Source organism: Electrona antarctica, assembly GCF_951216825.1.
Source record: "Electrona antarctica genome assembly, chromosome: 16".
Taxonomy (NCBI): domain Eukaryota; kingdom Metazoa; phylum Chordata; class Actinopteri; order Myctophiformes; family Myctophidae; genus Electrona; species Electrona antarctica.
The window spans coordinates 31,412,216-31,435,953 of record NC_136797.1 but is presented as its reverse complement, the minus strand read 5'-3'; the positions used below and the strand labels follow the sequence as shown (position 1 = coordinate 31,435,953).

General features: G+C 43.7%; 1 protein-coding gene across 2 annotated transcripts in view; it reads right to left on the bottom strand.

Moving 5' to 3' along the window:
- The window catches only part of astn2 (astrotactin 2), a 530,329-nt gene that overhangs the window by 243,223 nt on the left and 263,368 nt on the right, over positions 1 to 23,738 (bottom strand). For both annotated transcript variants that reach the window (XM_079524726.1, XM_079524727.1), the window contains exons 8-10: positions 19,630 to 19,714; positions 18,852 to 18,926; positions 3,522 to 3,659 (exon numbers count right to left, since the gene is read on the bottom strand). In XM_079524726.1, coding sequence (XP_079380852.1) covers positions 3,522 to 3,659; positions 18,852 to 18,926; positions 19,630 to 19,714 — 298 coding nt within the window. The remainder of the gene's footprint in view (positions 1 to 3,521; positions 3,660 to 18,851; positions 18,927 to 19,629; positions 19,715 to 23,738) is intronic.

Sequence of the window (23,738 nt, the reverse complement as noted above, 5' to 3'; positions counted from 1 at the left end):
ATGTGTTGTCTTGGTAACCACTTCCTATAGTCCAACAAACTGCTGGGTTTATAGAGCGTCGCAGTCCCGCCTCCTACCCTGGACCAGGAAATGAAACCCAATGCATTTTCCTCATAGACATTTCTTAAAGTATTTATTTAAAGACGGTTACGCCGCGGACAAAGCCTATGTCTATGGAAAAAAATGCATTGGGTTTCATTTCCTGGTCCAGGGTAGGAGGCGGGACTGCGACGCTCTATTACTGTTGTTATGGATGTAATATGTTGCCCTCACAAACGAAACAAAATGTACACTGATTGCGGAACTCAAATCATGAGCAAGTTTGAGTATGCCTTCATCCCATCCAGACTTGACTGCTGCAATAGGCTCCTATACGGTGTCACCACCAAGGTTATCAAGTAACTAGTATGTACCGTGTACTAAAACTGTGCCGCCCGCATGCGCTCACCGGAAGCTGATCCAAGGACTACAACACACCACTGACACCAGGCCTCTGTGACCTTCACTTGCTCCACACTAAAACACACTAAAAACCCACCTTTTCAGACTTGCATTCCCTAGCTAATTCTAATACCCCCTTTCTACCTTTTATTTAATTTTTTTATTTGTATTTAGTTTAGTTTAGTTTTAGTTTTTAAATCTTTTTAATTCATTAAGACCTGGGGCCAATTCTAATGCCTACTAAATCAGTAGTTCTCAAACCTTTTTCGTGCCAAGGACCCCCACAATTATATTTGGCCGCAGACTCCCATTTTCACAGCGAAATACAGCGAAATTACAGCGAAATAGAGCTCGAGCATCTAAAATTACACAGATACTTTCCCGGTTTTAATGGGTTAACTAGTTTATTCCTAATAAAGTTGATTCTGTAAACTGACTTTGAGTTTTTAGAAATACTATTCTTTAAAGTGTTGTTTTTTTTCGGCTTTCGCCTTTAATTTATATTTTTTTATAGAGAGGCGCTGACAGGAAATGGGGGAGAGAGATGGGGGGGGGGGGGGGTGACATGCAGTAAAGGCCGTCGGGATCGGGAGTCGAACCCGCAGCACACTGCCAGACTCTAATATCTAAATATTACTGCAAGGTGAATATTAATGGGACCATAAAGCATCATATTTGAAAACAAAGTTAACTAAGTAAGGAAGAACTGTGCACTGAAGCAGTGGTGAATTGTGTACCCATACATAAAAGGTGCCCTGAAAAAGACCTTTCCAGGTCGAAACGTTGGTATTAATTATCCTGCATTGTGCAGCCTTTTCTTTACTTTTACACAAATAGTAACGACAGGAGACCTTGATTGAACCTTGAACAACATGGAGTCTTAAAATATGTACCAAAGAACACTGTTCTTCAGAAAAACTGACCCCCCCCCCCCCCCCCCCCTATTTATTTCTGTATATGAGACTCAACATTCAATGATTCATAGATTTTCTTTGTGATGTGCAGACAAAGGCTTGTTGATTGGCCAGTTATTCCTAACGGCATATCTTACACGGTCAGTGCTGCCAATTTTTGTATCCTACTATAAATGCGCCACGTCTCTGCATGTGTGCGTGCGTGTGTGTACGGTTGTAATGCACGTAACTCGAGAACCGTTCGCCTCACCGACTTCTAATTCGACACACGCGTTCCACACCCCCGCAGGGAGTGCAGTTCCCGGTATCGAGTCGGTCGGACCCACGGTTCTCCAGAACCACCACAAAAGGCTCTGCTCAGGCTCTGCCAGTGGGCCTAATGAGCCTAAATCCCCTCACCTGTGCAATTTCCAGCCTCTGCCTCAGCCAATTGATTGCCATGGCAACCCCACACCTGACAATTGGATTACTTAACCACTCCACTTTTAAACAGCCAGTTTGAACTCTTCAGACACAGGCAGACAGACAGATACAGAGATCTCCATGTGGGACACAGACACTTGTGCTATAACAAGTTGACAACGGGTATTATTAGGTTCCCAAGTTGCATCGTTCTCAAGTAGGCCGGTGGTTAATGCATCGCATTAACCACAGGTCTAGTTATTGTAAACTGACAAAGTGCTCGTGTCTGTAGCATGCTGTGTCTGCAATTGTGCGACTGGAGGAGAAATGTGTTGCACGCCCACCAGTGGAAAAATTACGGTACTCACGTTTTTTGCTTTTGTAAAAGTAATGACGTCACACTGTGTTTAACAGTGGATAACCGCAAACACTGCAAGTGCAAACGCTTTAAGAAAAGATGCCCAAATGCCCACCCCTGATGCCGTGCAGTGCGCATGTAACTTTGTATCTGATCACAGTGCAGGCTGAATGCAAATAACAAAAATGCTGTTAAATGTCAGGTTTACACAACCTGTGTGATCAGATCACTCATCATACGGTAATGTACGCGTATATGAATATGTATCACGTGTTAATACCATGCGTAATGGTTGATGTGATTAGGAGGTGACTGGATCTGCCAGACCACTTCTAGAGGTGGTGTGACTTGCATTGAGATTGCATTCCAGACTTTAAATGCAATCAGCCTTGCCGTGGTGGCATTTATTACATATTCAAGTTGGAAGTGAGAATAGGGAACACTATAATGAATGCCTATGACATTATTCTGACTTTATGTAGTGGAAAGTATTTAGGCTTTGATTGCACATCAAGGCTGTGCTGAAACACTTCTACTCACTGTAAGTTTAGAATGGGGAGATAATGATAATGCTCTTTTGGCAGAAAGAAGGGATTTCAGAGACGCAAGTAAAGAGAGATTTTGAAAAGCTGTGAGTGATAGCAACATCACAGCAGTGAAGGTGAACCAGTAGACATAAGAGATCCTTTTCCCCATGAACACCCAGATATCTTACAGTTCACATATCACAGACTATTACAACTTTACGCGATACTTATATCGCGGAAATAACACAACTATAAGCCCACGTTGTGAGGTTGATTGCCTAGTGGCTATTTCTACACCACTTTGAACCATTTAGAAAATGCACTCTTATAATGTAATGCCCAAAATAGCGAGACCAGGTTGAAAAAAGGTTAGAGGCGCCAGTGGCTCAGGAGTTAGAGCGGGTTCCATCCCGGGCTCCCCCAGAGTTAGTGTCGAAGTGTCCTTGAGCAAGACTCTGAACCCCCAACCGCTCCCGATGAGCAGGTTTATGGTGCCTTGCATGGTTTCCTCCACCATCAGGTGCGTGCGTGCGTGCGTGCGTGCGTGCGTGCGTGCGTGCGTGCGTGCGTGCGTGCGTGCGTGCGTGCGTGCGTGCGTGCGTGCGTGCGTGCGTGGAGGAAATAAAGGGCATTGGATAAAGGCGCTATATAAATGCACCAATTTACCCATTTATTATAAATTTAATAAGCCCTCCCACCATTATTGCCTCAATTCCCTTTGAGATCATCCAATCTTAATGGAGTTATTGTACCCCAAGATGACTGCTATAAGTCTACAGTAAGTAGCATACCGGTACACTGCATAGTAGTATACGGACCCATGCAGACATCATTCCATGTGGCAGCATGTATTGTAAGTCTGAAATGAGCCAAACTGACCTGACATCGCCAGGATCCTCCGTAACCAGCACGTCCGTCTTGCAGCTGGCTATGGGGTTGATCGACAGCTCCACTGGTGGCACCACAAAGCTCTTGCTGACGGGCAGCCACAAGCCTTGGCCCAGGCTGTAGGATGACCTGGGTTCACACATCAGTCACAAGACACACGTGTCAGTCCCAATGTCTTACACACATACAGTAAGACTGAATAGGAAAAAAGACATACATATGTATCTATATTGATGACATATGAAATAAAATACAGATACAAATCTTACAACTAAAGCAAGGGTGGCCAAACATTGAGGGACAGCGAGTGCATTCTCCGGCAGCGGCGGCGCCGCCGCCATTTGCCGACAACACCCGTGGCAGTGTTTCCCTCTGCCACCGGCACATGCATGAATGCATTAATATGAGTGACACAACAGCGGCAGAAGCAGACAGCCGCCGGTCCGTGGCGGATTAGGATGCTTTGCCGGTGGCAGAGGAAACACTGACACGGGTGTTGTCGGCAAATGGCGGCGGCGCCGTGGCTGCTGCCGCTGCCGGAGAATACACTCGCTGCTTCTGCAAACATTTCATCTCATGAGTATTTTGTTTGACTCGGTTCCATAGATAAATATGGTCAAAATAGCAGATTTACAACGGCTCGGGATGCGAGGTGTTGTTGTGAGCTTGTAGATCGACTATTTTCACCTTTGCCAAAGTTTTTTAGAGATATTTTAAAAGGTCTAAAATTGTCACTTTAGAAATGTGCACATACCCTGTATACACTTATACTGTGTATGTTGGTTTGTTTACTGTTGAGTGAGAAAACAATGTTGCACATTAAGCTAATCATCTGTGTCCCGACCCCCAGTTTGGGAACCATTGAACTAAGTGCGCCTAAAATAAACAGTCAGATAGAAACACAGACATGGAAACTGTGTTCTTTGTCGCTGCACTAGCAGCTCCAACAAGTGGGTCAGGGTCCCTGTTCAGCAGGAAGCGGAAATGGGGGAAGATAGTGTGACCCTCTGTGTGCATCACACTCTCAATGAAAAGCCTCGCTGTCAGGTTAACCCATTCAGGCCTGACGTCGAAATTTAAAAAAAAAAAGTTTTCTAAATCATGACAATTTTCGGAAAGATTTGAGGCACATTTTAACGATTTTTCAAAAATAGCAGACCTACAAGTTCATAGCGCGCCACTCGGTGGCGCGCTATGAGCTTGTAGATCTGCTATTTTTCAATAGCTAAATTATAACATAATGTTTAAAACGCTAACGCTAACGTGACATGGATGCGTTCCAGGTATCAATGGATTAAAGGAAGCGGCTGGTGAGTCTGTGTGTATCAGAGGAGACATGTGGATGTCTACATCATTCCCAAGCCAAAAGGGGAGATTGACAGTGACAGGGACCACGGTACACATGGGGGGATTGGCTACAAAAAAAACCCAAATTGAATTTTAAGCTAGGGCTAGCCGAGTGTTTACCTAACATTACCATTTAAAAAGGGTATTTGTAGTCATCCCCGAGGGACAATCACTTGTCTGCTTTTTGACCAATCCTATTAGGAGCAGTGTGCTGCTCCAAGTGAGTGTGCGGGGAGCAATTTGGGGTTCAGTGTCTTGCTCGACATGAAACCCGGAAGAGCCGGAGATGGAACTGGGGACTGAACTGATTCCCAGCTGACCCCATCAACCTCCTGAGCCACTGCTGCCCTCCCTATGCCATGGATTACCTGCCAATTGCTTTTTCATCTTTAGAACACATTACACAAATACTTGGATAAGCAATAATAAAATTCCATTCCATTAGTTGCTTGTCGGTGTCGCACACCAAAGATAGCTGATCTAAAAGCTCACAACATGTCACGCTGCAACGCTTAGTCAAACGGTGTTACCAGCTCTGACAAAAGCTAAAGCGGCACAGCGCCAGTGGTGTAGTAGTCTACCGCTACACGCTATATACGGTAGGTAGTATGCCGTGCCGAAGTTTTAGGAGAAAAAAGCATACACCGTCTGCTAACCATTTCATCCAATGACCACGCGCAAGCGTATATATAGCCTATACGTGCACATGTCACGCAGGGAATAATTCTGGTGTACAGTCTGGAAAAGCCTAGGCTACAGCACTAGCGCAGAGCCTCTGATAAGCAGAGTTGCATCGCATTAACCACAGATTCCCAAACGAGTCGTCGCACAGCTCATGTTATGACATGAGACAAAGTGTTGTCCTACTGTATCATTAAATGTCGGACTGTGGAGTTGTTATTGTGATATACTGCATCGTATCATTGGTTTTTGGTATTGTTACTGTACATCGCCAATCACATATCGAGTATCTTTCAGAGGTTTTATGAAATGTGTATGAGTAGGGAAATAAAGTGTAATGGAATGCAGAATGCTGCTGTTTGTGTGTGAGTTATGACATCCAAATGAAGGGAATATTAATAAGAAATGCTTACATCTGCTCCATTGATGGTTCTCGTTTCTATTCACTTCTGTTTCTGAGACATTTTGTGATGCAAAGTATAGATCTGGTGCGGATTTGACAGGCTGTTGCCAAGCCAAGCCTTATGTATTACGTTATTTAGGTGTTCAAAAAATACCTTCCCATATAAAATGTAAAGAATTGCGTCACTGATTTAGCCTGGCATGGTCAGACTAATAACACTGTACTGTAGACTGTAGACTGTATGAGTCTGGAACTTGGGTGTGGAAGATTTATTTCCAAGGTTACAAACAGATTCCAACATCACAGCAAAAAGTCTTTCTTTGAATAGTGGACTCTGATTTATAACCCCCAACTCTGGGGTGAGTGAAATGTAATTCAAACTGAGGAGTGCCTGACAAATCTCCCAGGGATTAGGGATTATTATTATTATTTTATTTTTTCTGGCAGGCTATCACTGACTTCACTGTTCAGGCTAATGTTAATGTACTGCATTCTTCAATTCATAACTTTTGCTAAACAACATCTTCATTGCTAATCAGAGATTAGAAATACTGCACGGTTGTATGCCTCTGCCAACGAGGGGTGTGATATCATTGTGTGATATGATCTTTTTTCTTTTTTTCATTAACCCCAGCATCCCTATTCTGAGGAGAACACTAGCCGAAATTGCTCATCTACAAGCTCACAAAGCCTCGCAGCGAGCTTGTAGATCGGCTATTTTCGACAAAGATGTTTGGTGTAGAGGGGAAAAGAGCAGAGCGAAAGTTTACTAAGTATTGACGGTTTAAGTTGGTTAAATGTGTGAAAATACACATGAATATGAATCCAACATATCCAAGATAATCGTGTAAAATAAACCAAAACATTAATTGAATGATAATGAATGATAGTGCTGGAAAACAAGTCTACGGAGCCATGAAATCTATGAAAAAGTTTAATCTGCAACACTATTGTATACAATTATGTAGTGTGTGTGTGTGTGTGTGTGTGTGTGTGTGTGTGTGTGTGTGTGTGTGTGTGTGTGTGTGTGTTTCATCTCAGCTAAGGGGTGCTTGAGCTGAAAAACTTTCTCATCCATCTCAATAGTAACTAAAGTTTTCAAATAATTGTAGTGGAGTAAAAGTAAAAGTTTTAGCTCTGAGGTGTATTGGAGTAGAAGTAAAAGTGTTGGGAATTGGACATACTCAAGTAAAGTATAAATACCTCAAAACTGTACTTAAGTACAGTACAGTACTTGAGTAAATGTACTTAGTTACTTTACACCGCTGCATACAAACAACCCAGAAACATAGTGCCTCTGGCCATGGAGGTCGCCGCCGGAGGCATGCAAACAAATGTCCACATGCATCACACTAATTTGTAGACTTGAGAATTATAGAAGGAACTGACTAATGAATACGTATATCCAAACATCATTGCTGGTCAGGTTCGGCCTGAATGTTGATGAGGTAGGGCAGGCAGGGTTCAACAGCACAGCTGCACTATTTCATTTCTCATTCACTGCATTCAACAAAGTAATACATAATTGATAATAATATGTCCAATATGGCCAGATAGTTTTTGAATTTTCAGAGACTTTACATTTGCTTTATTAATTCGTTTTATTTTGTTTTGTTTTTCGCTTGCAGTGATTTCCTTCACTGCAAGCTATAGAGACAGACATTTGAGCTAAGGAAAAAACATGTGCCAAGTCAGAGCTCATGTACACGTCTGCAATAGTAACAGCAGTAACAAGTAACTACTGTCAACACAAATATCAACTGCAGAAAGTACTGCAATACATAGTCCTGCATTTAAAAATGAGCTCTGAGTCCAATCTGTTTGTTAGAAAACAAGCCTGCTGCCTACCTGACTCAAACCTTCCAATAGCTAATATAATCCTATTTGGTCTGGTCGGGTACACTATTGAGGATAATGGTGGGTAAGTATGGGTTAAACCACTTAAGTCCTATTTTGAGGGATGCTAGCCCCTCCAACGCCTGGCTTTGTGCATGCCCACCCAGCCCGTGCCCCCTTGACATCATGTGGCAAGTCTATGGACCTTTTACTCCGTCGTACTGACCCTCAAAGGCGCCCCTCATTTCACACAAGTGTGATTTGTACTGTTTAAAGGGGATGCCAGGTTATTTACTTCCTAATTTTGTAAACCTTAATTTAATTGTTCCTGTTTGGACTCAGCAGGAGTAATTCAATAACATGAAATGATTTCCATTGAGCTTCTTCCATCTACTTTATGGCTGTTAATCACTGCATGTTACGTCTAATTGAGGATCTGCAAGGCCATCCCTGATAAAGCAGCAAATGTTCTCTGAAATGACTGGGTCGTTAGCCAGCACTAAATGTATTTATCTCCTAATGGAGAGGGAGATACTAAGTGATCAACAGCCCACACTCCTGGGCATAAATCAAAGCTATGTGTCCAAGCAGGTATCAACGGAGGCAAATTTTATTATTTTTTGAGGAGCGGCGAGCTAGCCGTTTTTATTTTATTTTGAAGACCCACAGGACCCGAGACGTGAACCGGATGTAAACAAATGCTGTGTGGAGTGGCGGACGATCATCTTTAATGTGTAACCGCAATCATCGGTTCTTTAGTTACCGGCCGTTGAATATAGCTTGTTTTGTCCAAAAACGCAATCTGAGAAAATAATCTGAGATAAATGTTTTTTTGTAAATCTGTTTACATTGAGGCGGAATGCAGTTTTCACTTCAGGTTCATTTCCGGTTGTAACCGTCGCCAAGCAACCTAGAACCCTTCGTTTGTTGGCGAAGAGCGCCATCTATCCTAAACCACCGAAATAACCATTGGACGTAATATAGTGTCTTTGGCATTAAAGCGTTGGATATGAATAGACGTCTATGGCAGTCAATGTGTGTTAAACATGATTCTAACTTTCCAGGAATTTAAAAAGCCTGCTGTTTCTATTAGCTTGACTTCCCCATCGATGATGTCACCGGTTCTGAACTGTCCACAGCCCTCCTCTGAGACACAGACCGAGTAGACACAAATGGTGCCATATTATAATGAGCACCGTCCTTTAAGTAAAAAAAAAAAAAAAAAAGGGAAAAAAAAGATCAGAGTACTTCTTCCACTGTTTGTCACTAGGGTTTTAAAAGACACTCAAGAGTATTGGGCAGCCTGCCACTGGCTTTGACCTCACAATGAAAGAACACAATGAATCAGGAGCCAGATCAATGGCCACATCCACTCATAAATAAGACACTGACGGGGCTTCTCTCTGCACTTCCTGCTTCGTGCTCATGCCTTGACACCGGAGCAGGCATCGATCGGCCCTGTCGTTCACACCCATCAATCACACATGCAGGATCACACAGACGCTTGCTTTATCAAATGGGTGCGAGTGGGCGACTGTAAGGAAATAAGGAATTGAGTCTCACGGTGTCTGCATGTCCTGCGATTTGGCATAAGAAGTTGCTGTCGGGTAGAAACGGTGTCTGATTTGTGCGTGCGTGCGTGCGTGCGTGCGTGCGTGCGTGCGTGCGTGCGTGCGCAATTCTGACTGATGGCATCCAGTTAAATAAAGAGAATATGAGACATTCTTACATCTACAGTACTCCGTTAATGCTCCCCATATCTATTCACCTCTGTTGCAGAGACATCTGATGATGCCAAGTATAGATCTGTTGGGGTTTTGACAGGCCGTTGACAGCCAAGATTTACGTATGTACTGCAGAAAGTTATTTACTGTATGTACCGTCCAATTTTTGATATGTAACGAATAACTTCTAACTTCACTGGCTCCACTGTTTAACAACAATGAGCGCCGGGATTTCTTTCAACATAGAAAGAAATCCCCCCCCCCCCCCCTTCCGCACAAAAACCAGGATGCATAATGTTGCTTGCTTACCTCGCGATGATTACGATAAAGTCTCTCTAGAAGCATTAATATTCTAAACGAGAGGCATGTTGAAGTCAGAAATGAAGACAGAAGTATGGCCATCTGGTCAAAACCATGGAGAGCTCCCTAGATTAGGAGAGACGAGCCATTCTTTCTGAGCCGTAAACAAGGAATTGAACGAAAGCGTATTGCTGTATGTTGCAGAAGGAGAGGCCAACCAAAAACACACACACACACACACACACACACACACACACACACACACACACACACACACACACACACACACACACACACACACACACACACACACACACACACACACACACACACACACACACACACACACACACACACACACACACACACACACACACACACACACACGAATAATGATTGAACACACGCAAGGTAGCAGGGCCAGAGGGCATTACAGGGTGAGTGTTCAAAGCATGTGCTACACACAACATAACATAACATACAGTAGCTATCAGGGGATTTTGCGGGGATTTTCCACCAATCCCTCCTCGGGAGCAGAGGTCCATCACGCTTAAATCAGCTAGTGTACAATCATTCCCGTGCCAAGAAAAGCAAGGTAACTATTAGTCTAAAACTCTAAATGACTTCCAAGTGCCAACCTGTACTGTAGCACTCGCCCACATAGTGAGAGCAAGATGCTGATGCTGTGGATAAACAGCAAGTTGCCACTCACCTTCGACCCCCACTAATGTGCCTACTGACAAAACAAATCCAAAGACAACGGCGTAGCAACAACAACACTACACACTGTCCTTTCCCACCTGGAGAAGAATAACTCCTATACTCTATAATGCTCGTCATCAAGATGAGCTTGTAGATCGGCTATTTTCACAATGTTTGGCTCTTTTGTAATATCTGACAAGTTGGCCAATGTGGTATTAAAAGGGTCCTAAATGTAAGACATGAGCAGATGTATACATTTATACTATTGTTTACAGTTGAGTGAGAAAACAACATTGCACATTTAGCTAATAATCCCCCCCCCCCCATATCATTTGGGGGTCCGGACCCCTGGTTTGGGAACCAATGCTTTTTATAGATTACAGCTCAGGATTCAACACCGTAGTCCCCTCCAGACTTGAACGTTGACATCAAACTCAGAACCCTAGGACTCAGCCCCAGGCTATGCAGCTGGATCCTGGACTGTCTGTCAGAACCCTAGGACTCAGCCCCAGGCTATGCAGCTGGATCCTGGACTGTCTGTCAGAACCCTAGGACTCAGCCCCAGGCTATGCAGCTGTAGCCTGGCTAATAAGCCAGACTAATAGACTAATACACAACACTGTCGCGGTATATTAGTCTGGGCTGGCTCCACTTGGATTTCATTTCCCGGGGGGCGGGTTCAAACATTTTCTCTTTGACGCAATTGGTCAGAGCTATTGTCAGTCAAAAGTCTCAAGCATTGAACGTCACTGTACCAAAGCCCGCCCATATTGCATACCGTGTCCCGATTGGTCCGACCTGTTCTCGGTTGTAGGAAAGAGGCGTGCTACTGAGCCTCGCCAGACCGTAATCCGCTGGTAGGCAATTGTTTTTTTGCCAACGGCTGATTCGGTCTGGTTTATTAACCAGGCTAATGCAGCTGGATCCTGGACTGTCTGTCAGAACCCTAGGACTCAGCCCCAGGCTATGCAGCTGGATCCTGGACTGTCTGTCAGAACCCTAGGACTCAGCCCCAGGCTATGCAGCTGGATCCTGGACTGTCTGTCAGAACCCTAGGACTCAGCCCCAGGCTATGCAGCTGGATCCTGGACTGTCTGTCAGAACCATGACAGATACTGTACTAAGGTCTCTTACCCCCTGACCCTCAACACAGGAGCTCCCCAGAATATGTCTTTGCATTAATGAAGGGTCATCACGGCTAGTCCATGTTTATAGACTCTTTTTTTTAACTATATACTTTTAATGGTGACAAGCACTGATTAGAACTGGGCCTTTTCTGCCCTTTTCTCGGTTGACAAAGCAGACAAAAGCTTGTTGGAACAGCACAGTTGTCAACAAAGTACCCAAGGCCTACAACTCAGGGCCATCTTTTCATCTCCGGAGGCAAAGGATGGAGAATAACAGGTTTGAAAGAGCAAAAACAACCCTGACCCTTCCTGACACAACAGTAGCACTGGAGGTGTGACAGAGAAACAATGCAAACTTCTATCCAATTGGCATTTTAGAGAATTAAAGAATCGCTTTATAAGAAAATATATTTAGGCCAAGTATCACAGGCTGTATGGAGTGCCGTTAAGTTCATTATACTGCCTCATTTTTTTTGTTATTATTTAATATCACTTAAACACATTCTGCTTGACAGTGTAGAAAGTTGAGGTCATATCAGGGGGATGACAAGCAACACAAGAATAGAACCAGGGGTGTTGTAGCAATACAGTATAGGCTAGTGGTTCCCACACTTTTAATGTCGAAACCCAAACTAGTTTGCCCAAACTACATCTACAAGCTCACAAGCTTGTAGATCGGGTATTTTCACTACTTCTTAAGCATTTGTTTTCTAAATTATCGAATTTCTTTGATATTATTTTTTGAAAATGTTTTGAAATAATAACAATTAAAAATAAAAATGAAATATGGGAAACCCATAAATATGTGTCCGTGACCCACAAATGGGTCCCGACCCAGTGTTTGGGAAGCAGTGGTATAGACGATGCACTAACCTAACTTTCTGTAGCCATACAACCTCATCCCCGATGCACCAAAGCACATGGTGTTCATACAATGATCCACAAAGGAATACACCCCCCAGGGACTTACTGGAACATCAATAGCAATGTGTCCATCTGGAAATGCATCCAGTAAAAGTGGAAAGACTTTATATAAAATGCCCTGCAAGAACTAGAATAGCAATCGCTGACGTTTGGAACGATATAGGCCATTAAGACCAGCTTCACACTGCATATGCAACGAGAAGTAAAAGTACAACAGACAACGTCAAAGGTCGGGAAAACCTCCTGGCCATAATTAATACATTATTCTGTTCAAGCTTGAAGACTACATTTCCCAAAAGTGGTTATTTTCACAATTTTCCTTATAACAAAGTATATAGGGCATAAGTGGTTAATTGTACAGATTATTTATTTGCCCTGACACCAAGCGTTTTTAATTGGTTCTCATTTGAATGCACACAGCTCTCCTGCCAATCAATTACCTACGTCCCCAGTAGAGATACTGGGGAAAAACAAACATGCATTTTGCATAAACAATTTAGCGATGTCTTGACTTGTCATACTTGTATGCTAATAGCATGGCTGCACATTGCACTTGCACGTCAGGCACACTGTCAGCCTGGCTAACGAACTGAGACTGCCATGCATGCCACTATAGTTGCGGGTGGTTGCACATTAGTAATATATAGTCATGTTTTGTTAGATTCAGTATGGGGATATCCAACCTGGGTAGGTGCCCAGTTAAGGTGTTAGGGCACAGCCCTTCCATTATCTGTGTAATATGCAGACAAGTTCAATCAAGACTTCACTCTGGAGACAGTCAATGGAGTCAATATGGGCTAGAGCAGGTGCAAACTACACAATTTTCCATTGGATTTTCAGTCTTAGCCTTCATTTAGCCAAAGCAAATCGCAGCATGTTATTGACAAACCACAGTGCCCATAGTTGTCATTGTGTGACACCGGTGTCAAAAGCCGCCAGCACTGTTTTAAGACAAAATTAAACATGTTTGACTTTCTCACCAGTCATACACGAGTGTTTGCTAGTGTTTGCTAGAGACAAATAATAGCCGATGAGCTCTATGGTTGTATTGCTGAAGAACAGTCAACTCAAATTGTCCCCACGACCCAGCAATTTGTTCAGCACATTTGCTGCACAATGGAGGGCACACGTTGCAACAATGGTGTTAGTTCGTACTTAACACATCGACTAATGAGAGTGAATACTGGATTGTATCTATCTATTAATCTCTGGGTTGTCCGTGTGTCCCTCTAAAAAGGCTTAGGCTTTGCGGATTGGTTGAAACGCTTGCCCATTATATGGATGGATATACCCAAACTCCAGGGAGGGAGGAAAAAATGTAAGGTTTGTGTGCGCGCTCGCGTGCGTGCGTGCGTGCGTGCGTGCGTGCGTGCGTGCGTGTGAACATTAAGTGCACTGAAAAAAGTCCATCAGACAAACAGTATGCACTCCCATGAGGGTTAACAACCATATTTAGCTGTTGTGTGCATAGCCATGGATAAAAGTGTCAATAGAACCCTCAAGCAAAACAGAAATTGGTAGTGTCAGGAATGACAATGGAGAACACTGTCCTTGACTGTCGTCCTCTCCACATCCATACAGTGTATATGCCTCAATGATATGGTTTACAGCATATGGCTCTGCAGGAGGCTGGAAGTCTACAAACAGCTCTGTGCATTTGTTTGTCTGCGGCCAATGCTGCACCACTAGACCCATCAGTGCAAACAACTTTACTGTGCATAGTGGCAGCAGGCCGAGTACTTATATATATATAGATATATATATATATCTATATATATCTATATATATATACATATATATATATACAAATATATATACAAATATATATATATATATATTTTTTTTCTTTCTTCTTTTTTTGGGGGGGGGCTTCCAAAATAACTGAGTTAATTTGTGAAATTAATTAGATTAATGTTAATGCATGACCTTACATGTACATCCCATAATCCCACTCTGCACTAGTCATCGCTCTGGAATCTGATGATGGCTGGTAAATCCAAACAAGATGGAAAGAGAAGCCCTATCTAGCCCATCCCCTGGATGGGGAAAAGTTGGTTATTGGCCATGTCGTGAGACATGGCCAAAGCATTTCCGGGGGTCCCCAGCCAAAAACGCTGAGAACCTCTGCTCTCTATAGGCAACTGGTTGCCAAAGTGGGGTCCCATATGTGGGGACCCATATGGGGCACTTGGGGGGGTTCACTGCAAAATTAGGAATATCTTAATCACTTAACCCCCATTGTATTCGAAAATAGCCAATTTACTTTTTGAGACATGTTGACAAATCTTCTCTTATTGGGGTCCCTGGCACAAACACTTTTCACCTGGGAGTTGTCCTTGACATGAAACTATGAGCATAGGACCTACAATAAGTAGCACATTGGAGCCCTCGCTAGTTAAAGAAACACTATTGTTTTGGTTCTACAACAGTGAACAAGTTCTTAGAGCCGTGCGTGAGGCTCTTGCAGGTCATTATTCATCCAGAGCTAAGGGCCATAAAGGTGTAGCAGGTGCGTGTCCAGTTCGGCCAGCAATTCAGTCCAGTAAGTCTGTGGTGGCTGTGTATACCCCATTGGTCTGGCACAGCAATTTAGCCCCAAGTGGGTACAGCTGAAAAGAGTGAAAAGCATGCTCGACGATTTGGGTTCGCAAGCAACCAGATGCGTGGCCTTGAGGGCCAAGTGGTTGGCTAATGTCACCTCCACAGGAGACATGAAAGCCAAGCATTTCACAGTTCCAACCAGAAAAAAGCAACAAAAAGAACAAAGAAAGAAAAAAACAGAGGCAGAGAGCTAATAGGGGGAGAAAAAAATACACACTTTAATGATATACTGCATTCCTAGTGCAGTGTGCAGTTGTATTGTTTGATGATGTATGTTTCTTATTCCCGAGGGTAAGCAGCCAAACGTACGTGACATCAGTTTGAAATATTTTGAGTGTACAGATACAATGGACTTTTTAATCGTAAAGGAAATTGTCAAAGATCTAAAACATAAACGGTAAACGTCAGGCTTCTGTGTCAACATTATAAATAACGACGATGGTTTCTTTCCACTTCCAGACATGCCATTTTGATGCAATGTTCCAACAATCAGGCAGGACGAGCTCTATTGTGTGGAGGAGGCAATTGATAACAATTGTACACCAACAGTAAGTAACCTCAGTAGTCTCCGAAAACGTGTCTGCGATCACAAAGAAATAGAGAAATTGACTGCACCAGGAAATTACAACACTTAAAATAAGATGTGCATTCCACTGAATGGCACAGATGGATGTTACTTAACCCATTTTGACCTGAGATCAGATTCTAAAAATGTCTTCTACATCCTGACAGTTTTCTGAAAAAGCTATGTTTCTATGTCAGTCGTTCTTCGATTTTTCAAAAATAGCAGACCTACAAGCTCGTAGCGCGCCACTCGGTGGCGCGCTATGAGCTTGTAGATCTGCTATTTTTCAATAGCTAAAGCATAACATAATGCTAACACCAATCGGGGTTCGACTCCCGATTGCGACAACCTTAGGTGCGCCTTCTCAAGCTAACCTGAGCCACGTTAGGCACCACCGAGCGATCTAAAGGGAGCGAGTTGCCCTGCCGAACGATGCGAAGTTCGATTGAGACGACTCAGCCCCGTCCGCGTTGCGGCCCGATAGGCACAGAATAGTAAATCGTGTTCTGGCGATAGCGTTTGCCCCAATTGCCACTCAGCGTGGCTACTGGCCAATCACAGCACGTCCTGGCACAAGTGCACTGGCCAATCACAGTGCGTCCTTACACAAGCCGCGTAGAGTTTCAAATGACGCACCCTGGCTTATTCTGTGGCAAACCTTCGGCTAAAATAGCAGATCTACAGTACAAGCTCACAACTAGGGACTGTTACGATTATGAAATTTCACTTGACGATTAATTGTCACACAAATAATTGTGATCAACGTGTTTTTGACGCTGAACACCGGAAAATAAATAAATAAAAAATCCATTTCTGATTCACTTTTAGGCTTTGAAGTTGCACAAGGCAGATATATGCCTAAATACACAAAGAAACAACTTTTTAAGGAAACATTTGGAGATAAAAGTGGAACTAGCCAATCTTCAAGCTCACATTGCGACACGTCGTGAGTTAATTTATGCTTTTACAAGAAGGCCGATGTGACACAGTGACAGGTGCGTAGGACAATCAAAACGGTGCAAATGTTCAGAAGGGGATCTCTGATAACAAAATAACAAATCGAAGAAAAAGGTCACACTGTCTGGAAGTTGTGTGAAAAGGCTGCTGTTTATTAAGTCGACATTTCAGTCGTTAGACCTTCAGACACAAGATTTATTTTGGGTCTCGATGTGAAAAAGTCTCCAAACCACTGCACTAAATGATATATTTCTTATTATCATTCTTATTATCTTTTAAATATAATGATATAAAAAGAAAAGTTCCATCCATTTCAACCTTTCATTATGTTATTTTTTTAGGAGGATAAAAAAAGAGAGAGCCTCTGCTCTCCACTGTAAATGTCATCCATAATGTGGCCGTCCAGAAAGGGAAGTGTCACAAAGAGTGGCAGTGAGAGCACTTGAAAGAACTCCACCCATGCAGGAGGGACCCTTTAGGCTGTTCCTTCACACAGGAACTCCACCCATGCAGGAGGGACCCTTTAGGCTGTTCCTTCACACAGGAACTCCACCCATGCAGGAGGGACCCTTTAGGCTGTTCCTTCACACAGGAACTCCACCCATGCAGGAGGGACCCTTTAGGCTGTTCCTTCACACAGGAACTCCACCCATGCAGGAGGGACCCTTTAGGCTGTTCCTTCACACAGGAACTCCACCCATGCAGGAGGGACCCTTTAGGCTGTTCCTTCACACAGGAACTCCACCCATGCAGGAGGGACCCTTTAGGCTGTTCCTTCACACAGGAACTCCACCCATGCAGGAGGGACCCTTTAGGCTGTTCCTTCACACAGGAACTCCACCCATGCAGGAGGGACCCTTTAGGCTGTTCCTTCACACAGGAACTCCACCCATGCAGGAGGGACCCTTTAGGCTGTTCCTTCACACAGGAACTCCACCCATGCAGGAGGGACCCTTTAGGCTGTTCCTTCACACAGGAACTCCACCCATGCAGGAGGGACCCTTTAGGCTGTTCCTTCACACAGGAACTCCACCCATGCAGGAGGGACCCTTTAGGCTGTTCCTTCACACAGGAACTCCACCCATGCAGGAGGGACCCTTTAGGCTGTTCCTTCACACAAGAACTCCACCCATGCAGGAGGGACCCTTTAGGCTGTTCCTTCACACAGGAACTCCACCCATGCAGGAGGGACCCTTTAGGCTGTTCCTTCACACAGGAACTCCACCCATGCAGGAGGGACCCTTTAGGCTGTTCCTTCACACAGGAACTCCACCCATGCAGGAGGGACCCTTTAGGCTGTTCCTTCACACAGGAACTCCACCCATGCAGGAGGGACCCTTTAGGCTGTTCCTTCACACAAGAACTCCACCCATGCAGGAGGGACCCTTTAGGCTGTTCCTTCACACAGGAACTCCACCCATGCAGGAGGGACCCTTTAGGCTGTTCCTTCACACAGGAACTCCACCCATGCAGGAGGGACCCTTTAGGCTGTTCCTTCACACAGGAACTCCACCCATGCAGGAGGGACCCTTTAGGCTGTTCCTTCACACAGGAACTCCACCCATGCAGGAGGGACCCTTTAGGCTGTTCCTTCACACAGGAACTCCACCCATGCAGGAGGGACCCTTTAGGCTGTTCCTTCACACAAGAACTCCACCCATGCAGGAGGGACCCTTTAGGCTGTTCCTTCACACAGGAACTCCACCCATGCAGGAGGGACCCTTTAGGCTGTTCCTTCACACAGGAACTCCACCCCAACAAGAGCTGTGTGTGTTTGCGTGTGCGTGTGTTCATTCATATTACTATACGTCATATTATACTGCATATAAGTATAGTAACATTTTTGAAATAGACATTGTGATGATAATGGTACTTTCCCGTTGGCGCGCGCACGCACGCACGCACACACACACACACACACACACACACACACACACACACACACACACACACACACACACACACACACACACACACACACACACACACACACACACACACACACACACACACACACACACACACACACACACACACACACACACACACACACACACACACACACACACACACACACACACACACGTCCCAGAAACCCAGACATGCACTCGGAAGAAGAAAGAAGATGGCACAACAATAAACAGCTCTGCTCACCTGAAGATCTGCTCTGGGGCCTGCTCTCCGGTAACTAGGTCATAGCCTCTCTCCAGGTTAGTGTATGGCCATGGACTGGGCAGAGGAGAAAGAGAATGCTTGATCAAAGGCTGTAATCATATGATTATTTATAGTTTGCAAATGCAGCCCTATACTGGATGTTGCAATCTTCTTTTGAATTCATTTTTTAAGGATTCACGTTATGTAACTGTGCAATTTCAGAGTGAGTTTAACCTTCAAGAATCCTATTTAGGTATGCAGATCCACTAATTGGGACATTTGTACAGTAAATTATGTAAACACCACATTCAAGGTCACTGGATCAAACGATAGCACTATTTATATATATAAGGTATAAGTTTATTCTCCTTTACAAATTGGCGAACAGGGATTTGATCCATGATTGGTGAGGGGGGACTATATCCAATTGATGACAGGGGGATTTGCATAACAATGGAGGGCTGTCTTTTATTGGCCCAGCTGTTGCGCCGAGCTAGCTAATCAGCATGCAAGGTCGCAGGCAAGAGGAGGCCTCACACTTGACTGAGTTCTCTATCTCTTCCCCTCCAGTATTTATCTCTCTCGCCACAATCCTAGTTTCCTGTTTCTCTTCATCTTCCCCTGTCACTGTGTTTCTTTAGTTACTTCCTAGTCCTGCTTTGCTTAACCCAGTTAAGCTCCAGTCCCCCCCACACCTTTCCTGCCCACCTCCCTATGCCATTTCGCGTGGCGACAGGGGAATTTGCAGACGTAGAAGGATGAAGGAGACAGGACTTACCCTTCGTTGCGACCCCAGTCACTGCGAACACACAGGTGTTTATGCACTGGGTCTGGGGAATAGCCTTCGTGACAGCTGCATTCTCCTGTGAGAGAGAAAATGAGAGGGACAAAGTGACAGATATATCCATTTATCCCCAATAGCGGAATACATTACCCCGGGGCGTCTCCCATCGCCGCCCGACTCATCCATCAGTGAGGGATGTCCGTCCAATAATCAGCTGGCATCAAACCTAGCCTGGCAGCTACGCCTCAACTGCCAATGTCCCCCCAGTGCTCTACTAACCCACCTTGATCGTTTGACCTTCCAGTCATATTCTTTGTGATCTTTTATTCAGAGGCTTGGTGTGAAAGTGGCTGTATGTGGCTGAACAGTGTGAAGCCAGAATTAATTTACTCGTCTCCCCATTTATTTCCCCCCACTGTATTTCCAAAGCTAAGGCATCGTTACAGGCGCCAATGCTTCAAAAGCGCATTGCCAAATGCATCTTCTAATTATTATTTATTTTTTGCTGCCACTGCTAACACTGAACTTGAAACTCTCGGTTACAAAGTACTGATAAGTGCATGGTGCAACTCCGCGCCTTGCGCTTATAAGATGACAATATATTTGTGTTTTACTTTTATGCACGTCTCAAAAACACTAGCAGCATGTGATGTGCAAAAGAAAGAAAACATTGGGTTTGATGGCAATGCGTTTCTAGAGACGCATCTCGGTGTGATCCTCCTAAAATGCAATTCTTTATGAACAAACACTATTTTGAAAGTGTTTGAAACAATCTGCATCTCTTCCTGCTGTAATATAACGGAAACAGCCTCTGTCAAACAAACACAAAACAAACACAAAAAACAAGAGAGAAAAGCAACACTCTTTATCTCACTTTGTTCATTCAAACTCTCTAAAATCCAATTATTGCACTCCGAGTCGAGTCTTCACTTCACCCATCAATAAAATGGTAAATGGTGCATTTATATAGCGCCTTTATCCAAGGCGCTTTACATAGATTGTGCATTACATTCACCCATTCACACACACATTCATACACCGATTGCAGCGGAAGCCATGCAAGGTACCAACCAGCACATCGGGAGCAATTTGGGGTTCAGTGTCTTGCCCAAGGACACTTCGACATGTAGACAGGAGGAGCCAGGATTCGAACCGCCGACCCATGGATCATTGGACGACCTGCTCTACCTCCTGAGCCACAGCCGCCCAATAAATGGCTGAAGTCCTCAGTTCTAATAAGCGTGCAATGATTTACCTACTTTGTCGTGCGACGGTATCTTGTGCCAAGGAAAGCCGACCTACAAGCTCACAGAGCGCATTGCGGATGTGACACACTGTACGCTTGTAGGTCTCTATTCCTGGCCACTCTCAACACCATCGCGTGACAGAGCATATTAAATTAGGCTTTAAGCTTTCCATTTGTTTCTGACCATGAACCATTTCATGCACTGTGTAACCTAACTGTAAGACCTTTCTATTTGCTGCTGCCTTTTACTGAGGTTTCTTAATCATTTATTATGCACTGTAATTGTATTTTCACATTTTTCTGTTTTAATTTGTATTCAAATGCTATGTTTCAATGTGATTATTTTGCACTCTCATTATGCTCTGCATTACTGTCTCAATGTCTTATTAAAGCACTTTGAGTTGCATTGTTGTTGAAATGTGCTATAATGTTTATGTGCTATGCAAACTCGCCTTGCCTTTAACCAAGTATATATGCCTCTGACATCAATTCAAAGAATAATCATACAATTATATATATTTATTTTGTATTCATCGAATAAAGTGACCATATTATTCTGATCAACAGGATCGCACGCAAGTGATAATAATGGGTGCTTTGCCAACTTTTCTTAATTGCCTCAAGGAATTTAAATCGTCTGCTGAAATTAATACCTCCATAAATTAAGCATGATAACGCACATTATTTGGATATAGTATGCAATGAGACCAGCGTTGCTATTTTCATTCATATAGCTCCCCAGACACAAGGAGAGTATACACACTATAAGCAGCAGTTATGGTGGAAAAACTACTCAATGTCTTTACTCGACTTAAAGGGACACTTTCCTGGGGGTCTTTATGTGTGTAATATGTGGTTTTAGATATTTTAGATTCTAGCAGTGAGCCCAGTGTCTCTGATGTCATGGACGCATGATTATGAATCCCACCAACGTTCTAGGGTAGACCCGCCTCACCATGTGTCTGATTGGCTCCCGGGAAGGCATCGTTTTACTGAGGTTAGGCCGTTCGGGTTAGGTTTAGGGGGGTGCATACTTAGTTTAGATTAGTCATTGGTTAGACATGAGTTAAGGTTAGGTTTAGGTGTGCTGCCCCGTGGGGGGTTAGGTTTAGGGTGAGGGTTTGAGATAGGTTGTAGTTGTAGGACTAATGACTGGTCGCAAAAACGAGAACTGTCAATCACAACGACTACTGGCCAATCACAGCAGGGCTTTCCTAGAACTGCGGTGGGATAAATAATAACGCGTCATGGACACTGGGCTCACTTAGTTCCTGGACTACAATTCCCATAATGCTTTGGTGCACTGCTCCTCCTTGTGGATAGGGGGACATGTTGTCTTACACCGTGGGCACACTTTAGCGGACAGGCGCAGACAGAAGAAGTTGTATTTTACGTCATTTCCGAGTTTTTAGACAGCTGGTGGATGGAAAAGAAGCTCCACCCCCGCGGCTGACTGCCGCGGAGGAGAGCGTTTCCGGAAATCTGTCCGTCGCGGCAGTCAGCCGCGGGGGTGGAGCTTCTTTTCCATCCACCAGCTGTCTAAAAACTCGGAAATTACGTAAAATACAACTTCTTCTGTCTGCGCCTGTCCGCTAAAGTGTGCTTAGGCCCTTACTAAGACAACATGTGGCCCAGGAAGTAAGTGAGCCCAGTGTCCATGACATCAGAGACACTGGGCTCACTGCTAAAATCTAAAATATCTAAAACCACATATTACACACACACGCTGAAGTGGTTAATGTCTTGTAATAATAATCCAAATCTACAAAATAACACACACACACACACACACACACACACACACACACACACACACACACACACACACACACACACACACACACACACACACACACACACACACACACACACACACACACACACACACACACACACACACACACCTATTCCTGTCACAAATCGTTTGCTTTCGTTTATGAATTCCTTTAGCATGTCATACATGTGCAACTGGAAACATAGGGGAAAATTTAAAATATGTCACTGACCAGAAGTTAAGGTTAATATAGGTTAAGTACAAAGACAATGTATCAGAAGTGATAGCTTGGATTGTGTGGCTCTAAATGTTACAAGCAAAGTAGACTTGTGCAGTGGTGTATGAGCATAGAAATTAATTCCAACAGAATTTACACAGGGCTATAAAATGAAATAATTTGTTAAGTAAATTGTAAACAATGTGGCTTTGTTCAGAATGTTAAAACTGCATTCATTTACATTCAGATGACTCCATAGCCCTTGTGGAAATTTTCACAAATTACTCATGCTTGCCAAACATTTAAACAAGGGGAAATGCATTAGAATGCAAAGCAATGGCTCAAACTGCTTGAGGTGATACAGTTATTCTCAATTACTTTGGCACAATTCTCCATTGATAATTAATATTTTCAAAACAACATGTGCAAACTTCCAAACCACTGGGCACTTGTTCACAACACATTTCAATGTCTCGTCCCTTTAAATTAATTGCAAATGTTTAGCACATCTGCAGTGTGTACAGAGCTGAGTGAGCACAATTGCCAACCAACAATTAAAATCTTGCGGATCAAAACGGTTTATTTTTCTTTGTCAGTTAGATAGTTGTACTCTCCAAAACTCAGATGAATAGACCGTAGAGGGTTAATTGTTCAATTTGTGCAGCACCGAAAATAGTTGATCTACAATAGTTGATGTACATGTCAAGTATAACCAATTAACCATTATTGTAGCAATATATGGATTTTCTGTAAGGTCCGCTAAATTGGTAAATTGCCTGTCTGGTGAAACTTTCTCACACATCCTAATCACACTATTGTGTGAAGTTAGGTGACAGGTGCTATTCATGAGTATGGACTGTGTTAAA